Source organism: Penaeus monodon, chromosome 44 (assembly GCF_015228065.2).
Source record: "Penaeus monodon isolate SGIC_2016 chromosome 44, NSTDA_Pmon_1, whole genome shotgun sequence".
NCBI classification, from domain to species: Eukaryota; Metazoa; Arthropoda; class Malacostraca; order Decapoda; family Penaeidae; genus Penaeus; species Penaeus monodon.
This window is the reverse complement of record NC_051429.1, coordinates 4,581,309-4,598,099: the sequence shown is the minus strand read 5'-3', so window position 1 is coordinate 4,598,099 and position 16,791 is coordinate 4,581,309. Positions and strand designations below refer to the sequence as shown.

The 16,791-nt window shown below is 31.7% G+C and overlaps 1 protein-coding gene across 1 annotated transcript; it reads right to left on the bottom strand.

The window, feature by feature from the left end:
* Window positions 1-1,969: 1,969 nt before the first annotated feature.
* LOC119568547 (zinc finger protein 271-like) lies at window positions 1,970-3,157 on the bottom strand. The gene is made up of 5 exons (XM_037917088.1): window positions 3,124-3,157; window positions 2,910-3,018; window positions 2,635-2,772; window positions 2,301-2,437; window positions 1,970-2,010 (listed from the first exon to the last, which is right to left on the bottom strand). Exons 1-5 carry the CDS (start codon window positions 3,155-3,157, stop codon window positions 1,970-1,972), a joined length of 459 nt encoding a protein of 152 aa, XP_037773016.1.
* Between the last annotated feature and the right edge of the window lie 13,634 nt (window positions 3,158-16,791).

The window sequence follows — 16,791 nt, the reverse complement described above, 5'->3', positions numbered from 1 at the left end:
ATATATATATATATATAATATTATATATAATATATATTATATATATTAATATATATGAAATATATATATATATATATATATATATATATATATATATATATATATAATATATATATATATATAATATTATATTATAGTTATATATATTATATATATATATGGTGTGGTATGTATGTATATATACATACACACACACACACACACGCATCAAGAAGGGTGGGATCACCAAATACCTAATTAGATAACGTTAATATGAATAGTAACTAAATCAAAATATTCAAATTCCACTTAGGTATCACAACATATGATATACTATGTTGTATGTACCTATGTACCTAACAACAGTAATGGGACGTCTGCACTGGAATATAAACTAATGCCATCCTTTCCTCATTCAGCACGGATCTCATACCTTAGGAAGTGGAACAGAAGATGAGGATGAGGAATAGAAGGAAAGGAAATGGGGAGAAGGAAAAAACATAATGAAGAGAAGGAAATGAAAGGAGAAGAAAAGACCATAATGAAGAGAAGGAAAGACCACAGTGAAGAAAAGGAAAGGAAAGGAGTGAAGAATGACCATGCAAAATTAATTGAGCCGTGGGCTGAGGCCTACAGATAGGGCTGAACCCCTACACTGGGCCCCTGTCTCCGTCTCCTAAGCTCCCCTTCGACAACGAGCAAGGGATTAGGGGGATTCGTTTTGATTCTAATGCAGTCTACGCAATGTTCATAATAAAATCATATGAAAATATCAATTTCATTGTTTTTTTCCTTTAATTTTTAAAGTACAAAGGATTCTACAAAATTGCTCAAGTGGTATAGATGAACATAAAGGCTGGGCACCCCCGACCTAATGAATAACAAAACTAATAGATTTTTCAACAGCTTCCAATAATGTGCTCATAAATAGCACACATGGTTAAGCATGTATCAGCATTTGGGGTTTTGCCTTTTATGTATATATAGACACACACAGACATATATACAAGGACATGACAGCTAGATGTCCTTCTGTGTTCCTCTTAGACTAACACAAGGCACAGAAATGAAATGAAATGCTTCCCTTACAAGAAGTCAAAGGGCTTATTGCTTGTGGGCACAGAGAGAGAGAAATACTCATAAATAATGAATGATTTTTGTACAAATAATAACAACAATAATAAAAAGGGTAATTATACTAACAATGAGAGTAATAATGATGAAAAATCCTGAAACAATATAATAAACAGAAAAGGAGAGAAAATTAATGAGAGATTTTGGTACATAATTGAGTGTACATTTATGTATATGTATATGTATATATATATATATATATATATATATATATATATATATATATATATATATATATATATAATATATATATATAATATATATATATTATATATATAAATATATATGTATATAATGTGTGTGTGTGTGTGTGTGTCTGTGAGATATGAGGTATGGATGAGAATGGATAGCTTCACATGCAACCAAGGCATTTAATGGTTATATCTAAATTAGAAGTACAAATGTATTTCTAAAGATGTAATGCAACTTTCCAATATATCTCATGTGGTATATATATTCATTTTCATTTATACTTATATAAAGATGCTAACAATAAGTCATATTGTATTCTTTCTTATGGCATGAGAAAGGTAGGATTGCCGATTAATATATTTCATGATATGCACAGATAAATAGATACACAGATGAAAATATGTGTGTTTGTGCATGTTGACTCGTATATATCAAAATCATCTCCTTGAATGCACTTACATTTCGTAAAAAAAAAAAAAAAAAATTACATACTACTTTATATAAAATAGAAGAAGTTTCCTCCTGTGATCTTGATCTAAAATCATGCTAGAAGTCAGAACACTCATGTATAAATCAGCCATCGACTTCCATATCTATGACTTTTTTAATGAAGGGGAGGAGCATCTTCTTTGAACACTGTGGACATTCGTGGCCAACTTTCCAATCACCCCTGGTCAGGGACAGCATTGCATGTAGATAAAAAGTCTATGGAGACTAAACACAAATCATAATGACTAAAACTTGATCAAACTTGACAAAATTACATATTAAAAATAACATATCCAACACAAATCAGAAAAAAGATAACTTTTAATATCTAAGATGCATCTGGCTTATGGCCTATCCTTTGTATGTACTCTTATGTGCTTTACTAAATTACCTTTCAAAGCAAAGGCCTTATTACAAATCTCACAGTAGTATGGCTTCTCTTTTGTATGTACTCTTATATCTCACTAAACTAGATTTCTATGAGATACCCTTATTGCAAAACTCACAGCTGTATGGCTTCTCCTTCGTATGTATTCCCATATGTTGTATTTGGTTAGATATATTTGAGAAGTGTTTATTGCAAATCTCACAGCTATATGATTTCTCCTGTGTTTGAAGTCCCATGTGGCTTACTTGACCACCTCTGTATGAGAAGGCCTTATTGCAAATCTCACAGCTGTATGGCTTCTCTTTTGTATGTACCTCATGTGGATTACTAGAACAGATTTTGTGAGAATTTTTTATTGCAAATCTCACAGCTGCAGGTTTCTCTTTTGTATGCACTCTCATATGCCTTACTACACGACTTTTCAAATAGAAGGCCTTTTTGAAAATTTTCACAGCTGTAGGGTCTTCTCCTTTCTATGCCTTCTCCCATGAGTCTCTAGACTAGATTTATATGAGAAAAACTTGTTGCAAATCTCACAGCAGTATGGTTTCTCCTTGGTGTGTCCCCTAATGTGCGCTACTAGGTTACCTCTCTCAGAGAAGGCCTTATTGCAAATCTCACAGCTGTATGGCTTCTCCTTTGTAGGGTTTCTCATGTGCCTCAACAGATTTTTTTTACTGAGAATGCATTGTGCAAATCTCGCAGCTCTCGTGCCTTTCAAGATCACTTTGGAGGGGAATGTCTTATTGCAATATCAAAGTTGTATGGCTTCTCCTTTGTGTGTACTCTCATGTGAATCCTAAATGTGACTCTCTTAGACAATTCCTTGCCAACACCTGACATTCAAAACATTTCCTTGTGGATTCCATTTTAGTTGTGTATCCTCCTTCAGTCTTCCTCGTACATCACTTAAACCCCATCTGATGAACACGGCTTCCCACAGTCCTTAGCCCCAAATGACACTTTGACATTCATTACAACCCTGAACCAAGTTAATAAATCTTTTGCATGTGCCTTACGTCTTAGATCGGGAAGGTTATAAAAGAATGACTTTCTTGTATTATATTCTTTTAACACATCATTTCTCGCTTCATCCCCAAATAATCAAGTAGCTCCTCTTTAATTTCCAGGCATGTATCTTCAGTGACATCATCGCTGAGCTTTTCTTTGACACTGACTCCTGTCCCAACTATTCCTTGCCTGTGAGTAGGGCCGAAGACATCATCATCACCCTGTAAATGGAAAATAGAACCAAATAACAGTCAACATTAACATTAATGCCACAAAATTTTAAATCTTTAACACATATGCATAACTATACGCATAATAATATATTTTAAACAAATGATAATAAATATTCATTAAATTTTATAATATATATATATATAATATATATATATATATAATATATATATAATAATATATAATATATACACATATATACACATAATAAAATATACATAAAATAAATAATATATATATATATCTATATATATATATATATATAATATATATATAAAATCTTATAATAAAAATTATAGTATATATTAATATATATATTATATTGATATTATTTTATAAAATAATATATGAAAAAAAAATATAATATATCTAATATATATAATATATATATATATATATTTTATAAAATATATATATATATATATATAGAACAAACAAAAAACACAGTAACGTGTACACAAAGAGGGAAAAGGGGGAAACAGCCAAAATGGAAAATTAGACAAAACCGTAACGTTTCGAAATTTTAAAAAACCTCCCTGTTAACGTAGCCCCGTGGTGAAAATTTTTTCGCTTCAAAATCGGTCTTTAAATTTATCGTCACCCCCTTTTACGTTACAAAACCGAATTTTTAGGTTTGGGTTTGTCTTTTTCCCTACAAAACCCAAGCGCAAAATAAATTTTTAGATAATTTTAAAAAGGTTGATATTTTCAAATAGAGAAAAAACAAATCTCGAATAAAGATCACAGCTCCCTTTAAAAGGGTTTGGCAGGAAAAAACCCCGATTTTTGTTTTATTCGACGTTTTAAAAAAGTTTCCCCCGACGTTATTTTTTGGCCCACAAAAACATTTAAAAGAAAATAGGATTTTAAAATTAACAAACCCGAAAAAGAAAAAAACGTAGTTTATCATTAATAAATCTGATTATATAAGCAAACCCCATTCCCTTTGAACGAAAAACTTGACGAAATAAAAAAATGTTGTAAAACCCTTACCCTTCTTTTCACGGAGTCATTTCAAAAAAAACCTTGGGACGAATTCCCTGCCTTTGCCCCTGCCCCCAAACCCTTGATCGTTTTAAAAAAGGGTTTTGGGTCCCTTTTTCCCCGTTTTTTAAAGGGCCCCTTCCAAAAAATCACAAAAGGGGTCCCTCTAAGGCCTTTTTATTTCTTCTTGCAACCCCGGTTTCCCCCGCCCTTTAGCCCTCTTGGTTTAGCAAGCGTTTTTCTCCTTTTTGGGGCCTTTTTGAAGTAAATTTTAAACATTCGAGGGATTTCAGGGAAAAAGGGGTTAAAAAAATGCCGCCGCACGGTAAGAAATTAGGGGAAGTTTGATTAGATTCCTTGTTCACAAATGTCTCGTTAAAGGGATGTGTTAGAATTTTTTGAAAAAAAAACTTAATTCAGCTCGTGAAAGATCCCGTTTCCGGAAATTTGCTTTTCGATTCATTCGTTTAGCCCCAGAATAATTTTTTTTATTTTGACGGGGGAATTTTTAAAAACCCAAAATAAATGGTGCCCGCGTGGGGAAGAGCTTAAGCCGGTTTTGAAAATTTTATATATGGAAAATTTTTGGAATCTAAAACCCCTTTCCGTCAATTCTCCCCCCCAAAAGGGTTTGGTTTCGTTATTTTGAGATGTTTTTTCTATGTGGCAATAAAACCTTTCCCAAAATTTTCGATGTTTTTTTTCAGTAAACTCAACAAATTCGCGCCCTTTCTATCAATTGGAAAGTAGAAAGGGAAAAAAAATTTAAGGAAATTACCGTTTTCGGGAAAATTTTTTTTTCAATGGAAATGGGGCCCCTTAAATTTTCGGTTTAAAAATTTAAAACCCACTCACACCGCAATTATTTTTCAAATTTTTTTCGAATCAAACCAAAATGTTAAAAAATCATAGCTCGCCAGGGTTTTTTAGGGCATATAGAAAATTTTTGACCCAAGGTTTTGATCCCGGGGGTTTACGTCCCAATTTTTTAAAATTTTTTAAAAATTTGGATATCCCCGTTTCTTCTTAAATCAGGGACACTCATCTGCGGGGAGGAAATTTTTTACTAACTCGTAATTTCAATAGGATAGTGCTAGTAAAATTAAGGGTTTGGTTTTAACCGTCCCCCGATGAAAAAGGCACCCGGGTTTTAAAAGGGGCTGGCATTGAAAATTGGGCTTTTTAAATCCCCCAAAAAGTTTCGTAACACTTTTAATTTAAAAACAATGCGGCTGCGGTGCTCTTGAGGGGCTTTCCCGGGGATTTTTCAATATCCTTGGGAAAGATTGCCCCAAGTTTACTAGGGGGGGACCGGTAGAGCTTTTTAGAAAAGAAATTAATTTAACTAAAACGGGTTTTATGTTCATTTGCTAGAAATAAAAAAGCGTGTTTCATTTATTTATGTGATTGGGAAAGGGCACCCGCATAACTGGGAAAAAACGCTAAATTTAAAAAATAAATCGGCCCAAATTTGTACGAAAGGAAAAAAAGTTAGGGAAACTTTATTAATTGAAAAAGGGCCCAGTTTAAAAATTTTCTACTGGTCAATGGGGCCCGGGTGATCTTACCTCCTTTGTTAAATTAACAAAAACCTTCCCCAGATCTTTGGGCCTTGACCCTCCTCCGAGGGCCTGATTCAGCTCTTTTCCCTCCTGTCTCTTACTTTCCAAATTTCCCCCTGCACCCTTTCGGTTTATTGCTGAAGAGGAACTCGTGAAGAGTTCGAAAACGTTACGGTTAGTCTCATTTTCCCCTGTGGGTGTTCCCCTTTTATATATATTTTATATTTTATAATATATTATATATATATATAATTTTATATTAATATAAAATATATATAATAATAAAAAATAGAATATTAAAAATAATTTTTTATTTCCATATTAAAGGGAAATTTTCCAAAACGGGGATATTTATTTTTATATATGTATATATATATATACATAATAAAATAAATTTTATAAAAATTATATTAAAATATTTTATATTATAATAATATATTAAAATAAGTATTTTACAATATATAAATAATAATATTATATAATATATTATAATATAATATAAAAAGGGAAATATACATATAATATATATATAAATATATATTATAATATATATATATAATAATATATTATATATGTTTTAAAAAAAAAAAAAAAAATATAATAAAATATATTATAATAATTTTAAAATTAATTATATTTTATAATAAAATATAATATAATATACCTTTTTACACAAAATATTTTATTCACACAAATAAATATAATAAAAATTATTATAATATATAATATATATAATAATATAAATAATACATTTTCTTATTTATTTTTATATATATGTATTTTATTATATATCCCAATTTTTATATATAATATAATATATATTAAAAAATTATAATAATATATTTTTATATATATATAATCTTGGGTTTATTTTTTTTTTTTTTGTGTGTTTTGGGGGTGGGTGTGCGTGTGTGTGTTGTGTGGGGTTTGTGTGTGGGGGTGGTGTTGGTGTGTTGTGTGTGTGTGTGTCGTGTGGTGTGGGTGTGTTTGTTTGTTTTTTTTTTGTGTGGGGTGTTGGGGTGTGGTTGTGTTTTGGGGTGTTGCATATTATAATATTATATATTATATTAAAAATTTATATATATATATTTTATTTATATTATAATAATATATATATAGTACAACGAAAAATACTAAAAAAAAATTTTAATTGTTTAGTGTAATAAAAAAAAAGGTTTATGTATAGATTTTATATTAATATATCTTCATTTTTTTAAGTGCCCTGTATAAAAAGGGGACTTTGGTGATCATAATTTTTCCATGTTTTTTCTTGGAAATTTAGAGCGGTTTTTTTGCCGTTTGCCTTCCCCCGGGGTTTTTTTTCGATCACCTTCTTATTTACCCCGTTCGGGACCGTCATGATTGCGGGCGTCCCACCCAGTGGCTAGGTAAGCAATCGAGGTGAATTTTCCTTGCCCAAAGGAACAACTCCCGGCCGGGTGACTGAACCTCGAACTCAGATTGCGTTGGACAGTCTTAAGTCCCGATGCTCTAACAATTGGCCCACTGAAAATATTTAATATATGTATAAAAATATATACAAAATTAAAACATCTATATATTTTTAGTATATATTATCTAAAATTTTTAATAATAAAATATATATTATTATATATATTTTATATATATAAATATATATTATATATAATATAATATATATAATATTTTATTATATATAATATATATAAAAAATAAAAGTATAAAAAGGAACATATATTTTTTAATACACATTAAATATTTTACAAATATAAACATATGTTATATTTTTACACACCACACACCACACAACACACACACACACACACACACACACTTACACACCCCACACCACACAAAACACACACACCCCAATAAGATGTGGATAATTCTATTTCTGTTACAGGATGTGGATAATTCTATTTCTAAACCAGTGGACCACGTGGCTTTTTTCCACGTGGATCCAAATGTCCCCAAAAAAGAACCACCCGCTCAGCGAGGGCGGAGGTCACATTTTGAATTAAAAGAAAGGGGGTTTTAAATTTTAAAAAAAAAAAAAGGAAAAAAATATAAATCCCCCCCCCCCCAAACCCCTTTTTTTTTAAAAAAAAACAATAAAATTTTTATTTTTTTTTTAAATTTTTTTTTTTTTTTTTTTTTTTTTTTTTTTTTTTTTGTTTTTTTTTTTTTTTTTTTTTTTTTTTTTTTTTTTTTTTTTTTTTTTTTTTTTTTTTTTTTTTTTTTTTTTTTTTTTTTTTTTTTTTTTTTTTTTTTTTTTGGGTTTTTTTTTTTTTTTTTTTTTTTTTTTTTTTTTTTTTTTTTTTTTTTTTTTTTTTTTTTTAAAAATTTTTTTTTTTTTTTTTGTAAATTTCAGGGGCCTAGAACGAAGTATGTAAGGGAAAATTCATTAAATTCATTAGTTTGAATATAGCGTAGGATCTTCCCTCATATCATAGTGCCCCAGAATTGCCCGATATTGCCCCGGGGTTGCGTAAACGCATAATAGATCTGCGCTCCATCTTTTCGGGGAATAGGTGCAATATCCCGAAGTTATTCGTTCGTTCGGTTCCCTTTGAGTCGGTGTGACCCGCGGTTACGTCCGTTAATTAATGTAGGACTAGGGTTTAAGCTAGAATCATTATTCGCTTATTAATCCCCACCTTTCTCACCCTTTTGAAGTCGCTTGCATGTTTTGGGTACCCCCAAGCGTTTGTGTGATTCGTAAATTTATATATCCTTCGGGAATTTGCGAGCCCCCATTACAGATACACAGAAGAGAGCAGGATATTTATATTCCTGGGCTCAAGTCGCTTCAGTCATATACGGCTTTTGGGGTATAGGATCCCCCGTTATTGAGTTTTATTGAAGGTCTTGACGTGAAAAGCTAGACATGTACCTCGGCAGTTCAGATTTCTGACCCCGAAAGATTTGTTTGATAAAAAAATTGGCGAATATTTTTTTTTTCTTTGTCACCATTCATTCATGCGTACATTCTGTCGCATATCATTATATTTTGGGAATTCAATGTGGTAGTTGAAAAAATTCTTAAATAGCTAGCATTGCTAATTTACTTCAGTCTGTTATAGCGAACGTTAATATTCGTGTTTGTGATTCATTCTCTGTGTGAGGTCACTCTCGCTTCCCTCTCATTAACGATAGCTGTCACTCACAAGCATACACACACACATTCAGCTCACTCACCCCACACACAGGATAAAAGACACGACCTTTTCTTGGGTCTTAGTCCCGGCGAAAAGATTTATTCTCTTTAGCCCGCAATTTTGTCTGTCGCTGTCTGTGTACAAGCTACATCTTTTTTCTTATCTGTGTGGACACTATGGTTCAAATAGATCTTCGCGGATCGCCGATGTTCGTTCCCTTTACCCTATTCTCATATCTATCAGAGATGTATGGTAGTTCAAATGGGTCTATGCGGACCGTACTGACATCTCCCCCTTCTATTTTCTTCTTTACCTTTGTGAAAATAAAACCAAAATGAAAAAAAAGACGAAAATAAGTTAAAAACCAACATTAAAAAACCGTAAATTGTTATGAATAACCGGCTAGTGGTAATTACCACCCCATCTTCTCTGTTGCCTTTCTTTTCTCTTACTCTGGCCCTTAAACGGTGTATTCTGGCTTCCCCCGACTTTATATTTGCAGTCGGACCGACACGGCCCCGAAGGAGGACCCTTAGGATGCTGTAAGAAGGACGTCATCGAAGATCGCCATAGGCCCACGGACCAGGATTTCGTCAAAAAAAGGTGTTGCCTGCCAGACTCCCCGTACATCCAGCGAACCAGCACCTTGGCCGCGGGAAACCAGTCGCCCCAGAATGCTGTGCATAGGCGACGCCTGGCGGACGCCTGCAGATCCGGTCAACTCCAGGAGCTCGTAGCGCAGGTATAAGACGCCCGAGATGCCGCCCCTGCCCCGACGCCCGTAGATCCGGACAAAGATTACGAGGACGTGTGGACGCGAGAAGGACCTGGACGAGATTGTGAGGACGTGTGGACGAGGACGCCGCCGAGTTGGGCCCTGGGCCAGGACTACGAGGAGGTCAAGACGAATCTGAAGTCAAGGAGGACCTGTGCGAGACTTTCGGGGAAACGTGTGGATAATCGAGGACGAGCAGATTACAACCAGGGACCAGGAGGATGAGGACAACATGGACGAGCAGCCACGAAGTTGAACCGGGACAACGCACGAGAACGAGACGACCAGCCAAGTTAGGTCACCCTTGAAGGCGCCTCGAGGGCGAGGCGCGAGTAGGTGGCCGAGCAATATAAGATGTGGATAATTCTATTTCTGTTACAGGATGTGGATAATTCTATTTCTAAAACCCCAGTGGACCACGTGGCTGTTTTCCACGTGGATCCAAATGTCCCAAAAAAGAACCACCCGCTCAGCGAGGGCGGAGGTCACATTTTATATCTGACCTCGTTGACCGGGAGTTCGTGCTAAGCTACCCACCGCACTAAGGTCAGCTCCGCCCTCTCTCCGGGCGGGCTGACCGTGACCCCGCGCGGCCCTATAACCCGTATAACTAAACATGTCGTGTCTTATACTTCGTGGTGTCAAAATCTCAGAAATAAAGAGGTTAAGCCGTTAACAAGTATAACTACCCTCTGTTCACCATTGTACTAAGGATGATAGCCCTTTTTCACACACACCACACACACACACACACACACACACACACAATATATTATATATAATATATATATATATTATTATATTATAATATTTTACTATATAAATATATATATTATATATATATTTAAAATATATATATATAGATATAATATAAATATATTAATATAAAATATAAAATATATATATTATATATATATATATATATATAATTAATATTATATTATAATATATATAGAATATATATATATTATACTATTAATATATATATATATTAATATATATAAATATATATATATTATAAACTGTATACAAATAAATTTATATATATATATATATATATTATATATTATATATATATATTTTATATATATATATATATATATAATATATAGATAAAATATTAATATAAATATTTACAATATTTATAAAAAATCTCTTGCATATATATTCATAAATTAATTATAAAATTATATATTTATATATATATATATATATATATATATATATATATATATATATATATATATATTTAAAGAGAAATATATACATATATGTGTATATGCATATATGTATGAATATATACAGTGCATGCATATATATAAAAGCATATATAAAAATATATACATATAAATCTCTTGATATTCAACATAAAAAAAGGTTTACATCACTTTCCACATAAATACAGAAGATTGTTAATCCAAAGATAGTTTTGCACAGACAGAGTTATGTCTATGACCAGCCTGGTTTGGCTTCTCACCAAAAAAGGTTTAATACCAATAAGTGATTCTCTATGACAGATGAATGATTAAACATATTAGATATGCTCAGAATTTCCTCAATAGTATACCAAGTTTGACACCTTATAAATCTAGTTCAGCATAACAAAATGGTCCAATATATATATATATATATATATATATATATATATATATATATATATATATATATATATATAATGGTCCAAAGCATATATATTTTTTTTATTTGAATAACTCATATCTTTGAAAAATTCAGATCATTGAATAACTCTCTCTCTCTCTCCATCTATCTATCTATGTATCTCTCTTTCCCTCTCTCTCTTTCTTCATCTCTCTCTATCTCTTTTTCTCTTCCTCTCTTTTTCTCCTTACCCCCATCTCTCTATCTCTCTCCAGATGATAAATATTAATAAAATTAATATATATATATATATTTTTTTTCTCCCTACCCAATGTCTCTCTCTCTCTTCGTCTCTTTCTCTTCATCTCTCTCTCTTTCTCATTTTAAAATCAAAATGTTATTTGAGGAGAGAACAATATACATTTTATACACAAGAGAAACATGGCTCAAGGAGGAGGAGTACGTGTATATGTAGGGGATACCCTGAAGTCAAACAGGACATCTGTACAGCTGTTAACAATACTGCTGTAGAAGATGTCTGAGTTACCGTACGAAGGAACATGCTTCCTTACTACAATACTGGCACTGTCTATAGGCACACCCATGCTACCTCGGAATCTTTTGAATACTTTGAAAAGTTTTTTAGAGAAATGTATTGAAAACAGAAACCGCTTTTCATTTTAGGTGACCTAAAGGATGACTTAACAAAATCTAATGCTAAGTTAGCTAAGGTGATTAAGAAAAATAAATTAGAACAAATAATAGATAAACCTACACGAATTACAGAAAACACTTCTTCTCTATTGGATTTGATAATAACTACAGATCAGACATCATTCTCCAATTCGATGTCATTCTGTGTCATGTTGCTGACCATGAACTTATCACGATTACGTTAAATATAAAGAAAACAAAGCAATCACCAGTAATAAAAACTTTTCACAATTTCAAACACTATGACCCTCAATCTTTCTGCGAGCTTATCTTGTCTAAAGAAATCACTCTATCAAATATGTCACTGACAGATAATGTAAACAACCAAGTAACTATCCTCACGGAAGTTATTCAAAGCAGCATTGATCCACTGGCTCCCTACATAACACAAACTATCAGATGTCCCCCTGCTCCATGGATAATTGAGGACATGAAGAGAGCCATTAGCGATAGAAACAATGCCCACCAAGCCCTTAAAAGTAACAGAAATGAGGCCGTCCTTCAGGCAGATTATAAAGTCAAAAAGAAAAATTTTAAATTGTTAATTCAACATGCAAAGACAAATTACTTCAGAAATAAATTCACTGAATATAAGGACAACTCTAATAAAACATGGAAAATTGTTAAAACACTAGTGCCTCACAACAAACACCTCACTAATGATTGCACAAAGCCCATACAAACAACAAACCATTTTAATGACTTTTTTTTTCAAGAATTGGAAAACTAACTTATGAGCAAACAGTTGCTTCTACATTACAACAAAACACAGATCGTACAATGCTTACAACTAATTTTTTCAGACCACAACCAGTAGAAGTAGAAACAATCATCTTAGTAATAAAACACCTTCGCCAAACAAATGCTGTAGGAACAGACATTATTGCTCTGTGCGTTATCAGAGAGAGTCCACGCAACTGTACATTATTTGATGGTAATTATTAACACCTCTCTGGTTAGTGGTGTCTTTTTGTCGCTTTGGAAACATGGTATAGCAACTCCAATTTTCAAATCAGGGAATACAAACAATGTAAATAATTTTCGCCCTATTACTATACTCCCTATATTATCCAAAATTCTTGAAAAAAAAAATTGTAGCAAATCAACTAACGAGTTTCCTGGAGGCCAATAACTTATTATCTAAAACACAACATGGTTTTAGAAATAAGTTATCTACTTAAACAGCTTTACTACAAATTACTGATAAGATTTATAATAACAAATCAGGTAAATTTGCTCACATTATGCATCCTTTCTAAGGCTTTTGATAGTGGCAACCATGAAATTTTCCTTAACAAATTAGTCAATTATAAAATTGATACCTTTTGGTTTAAAAGTTATTTAGATACAAGGACCCATCAAAACAAAACATCAAAACAACAAGTACCTTTTGGTGTTCTGCAAGGCTCTATTTTAGGTCTGATCCTATTTACAATTTTCATAATGATTTATCAACAATAGTCCATAACTGCCTTCTAGTGCAGTACGTCGATGGTTCACAGTTTCTTCATAGAGACTCAGTAAACAACTTAAATACGTTAATAAGAAACACCCAACATACTCTTACACAAGCAAAATTATATTTTGACACAAATGGCCTTAAACTAAATCCACATAAAACTCAATGTATATTCAGAGGTAGTCGGCAGAACATAGCTAGAATTCCCAATGACGCAGCCATAGAATTTGATCTAGACAGATTCATGACATTTGAACCACACATTGACAAAATACACAGGAAGGTAGTGGGTACCCTGGTATATCTTAATCACATAAGAAGACAAATCACTAATGAAACTAGAATCATGGTTGTGCAAACTCTAGCTCTAAGCATAATTAACTATTGTTCAAACATTTGGGATCAACTAACAAAACCCAGATGCAAAAATTGCAAAAATAACAAAACTTTGCTGCCAGAGTTGCACTAGGTAATATTAGTAAACTTGATCACATCACCCCACATATCAAAAAATTAAGAAGGTTAAAAGTCCATTCTAAATGCAGCAATGACACAAGTGTATTCATTTACAAACTCATTCATGGGAATTATCCGAAGTGGTTAATGACCTTGGAAACTGTAGGGAACACATCAGGTGTCCAGATACGTCTAGTAAATTCTCTTTCTGTTAAGAGATCAAATACCTATACAGGGGCATGTCAAATGGAAATACGTGGACCCATGGAATCATGCTACCAGATAATATAAGCGACATTAAGAGCTTCTGTAATTTTAAAAAGAAGTTAAAAGAACACCTCTTAAATACACAGATGTAAATATAAATGTATTTATGTAAAGAATAACCATTGTAATTTAATGGAATAAAGTGTTTTGACTTTGACTTTGACTCTCTCTCTCTCTTTTCTCTCTTTCCTTTTTCCTATCACTCCTCTCTTTCTCTTTCCTTCTCTCTCTCTCTCTTTCTCTCTTTCCTTTTTGCTATCACTCCTCTCTTTCTCTTTCCTTCTCTCTCTCTCTCTCTCTTCCCCCCTCTCTCTCTCTCTCTTCTCCTCTCTCTCTTTCTCTTCCTCTCTTTCTCTCCCTACCCCCATCTCTCTCTCTCCATATGGTAAAGATTAATAAATTAATATATACATATATCTCTAAATATATATATATATATATATATATATATATATATATATATATATATATATATATATATATATATATTTAATTATATTAACTTATTTATTTCTAGATTAATCCAAAGAGATTAGAACACCCTGAGTGCAAAGAAGAGTGCATATTCAACAGAAACCAATGCATCTACATCCATTTTCTTTTTCTTTTTTTTTTACCCTCCAGTTAATTAAGATAATTATGTTAGGTAAATGCACTCACCTTCTAGGCTAGGCTAGGAAAGTTTTTGAAGTTCATACTATGATCTTTATTTAACAGTTTTAGGTGTATTTTGCAAGAATCTTTAGATTATCTTTAGCCAAAATGTGATTTTTTACAATTATAGATCCTTTTTAGTGGTGTTGTGTGGTTTCTGTGTGAAATTTTGGCTTGTCTTAACCTAAAATGTGATTTTTATTTACTGTTATACACCTGCTCCTCCTCCTCCCACCACCCACCAAAAAAAAAAAAAAAAAAAAAAAAAAACACTTGTTCTACATATTGCAAGAGAAAAAATAGGAGAGAGAAAAAAAAAAAATGATTCCATTTCCCTGGAATTAGCATACAATATGTTATCACTCCTGTTGGTGCTGCAGCAAAGAACAACAAACCTGTGCGATGTTCTATAACAAATGGTGAAAAATATAGAAGAGAGAAAATAAAACAACAATAATTTCATTTCCTCTAGAATTACCCAGAATTAGCATAAAAGACCTCCTATTTTGCTGGTTTTAACACAGCGTAGGTTTGTTGTTCTTTGCTGGAGCGCCAACAGGAGCGACAACCTATTATTGGCACTCAATCGCATCTAAAAAATAAAAAATTACTATCAAATATAAAAATATCTAAACCAAGGCTTAATATCAATAAATCGCATCTAAAAAATGAATAAATCGCTCAATCGCATCTAGAAATTAAAATCAATAAATCAATCAAAAAATCAGTCAATCACTCAATCGCATCTAAAAAAATTTTAATTACGATCAAATATAAAAATATCTAAACCAAGGCTTAATATAATTTTAAGACTTGGCTTCTTTTATTGAATAAGGAAATCAATCAGAAATCTTATCTTATCTTGCCAAATTAATAAATAAAAGAAGATAGTCATACATAATAAAATGATAAGTAATAGAATAGTAAATAATAAAATAATAACTACCAAAAAGAAAATAATAAATGACAATAAATAACAAAAATAGAAAATAAAATGAATAGTAGATAATAAAATAATAATAAATGATAATCAATAAAAAGTTAATGAATAAATGATAATAAATAAATAATAAACAAAATATTAATCAATTTATTTACTCTATCTATTTATCTATCTAATTATCCATCTATCCATCCATCTACCCATCTATCTATCTATCCATTTGTCTATCTATCTATCCATCCATCCTTCCATCCATCTACCTATTCATCTATCCATCCATCCATCTATCTATCTATCCATCTATCAGTCCATCTATCTACCTATCGATTCATCTATGCATCTGTCTATCTATCCATCCTTCCATCTATCTATCTATCTACTTACTTATTTTATTCATCTAACTTACCTCTTTCTCCTCTCCTTAACTCTCCTTAAATCCTCTCGGAAAATCGAAGAGAAAAAAAGACAAAAAAGAAACTAATAATCAACTAAAAGAAAAAAAATTCTATTGATGTTGAAGGAGACGAGGCTTTGGCTTCGCTGCCGTTCGCGTAAGTTAAATCCGGATTAAATTGTCGTTCGCGTAAGTTGAATCCGGATTAAATTGTCGTTCGCGTAAGTTGAATCCGGATTAAATTGACATTCGCGTATAAATACTTATATATGACATATATATTTATATATATGAAAATACGATATATATGTATATATATATGTGTGTGTGTGTGTGTGTATATACATACATATATATATATATATATATATATATATATATATATATAATTATATATATATATATATATATAATATTATATAT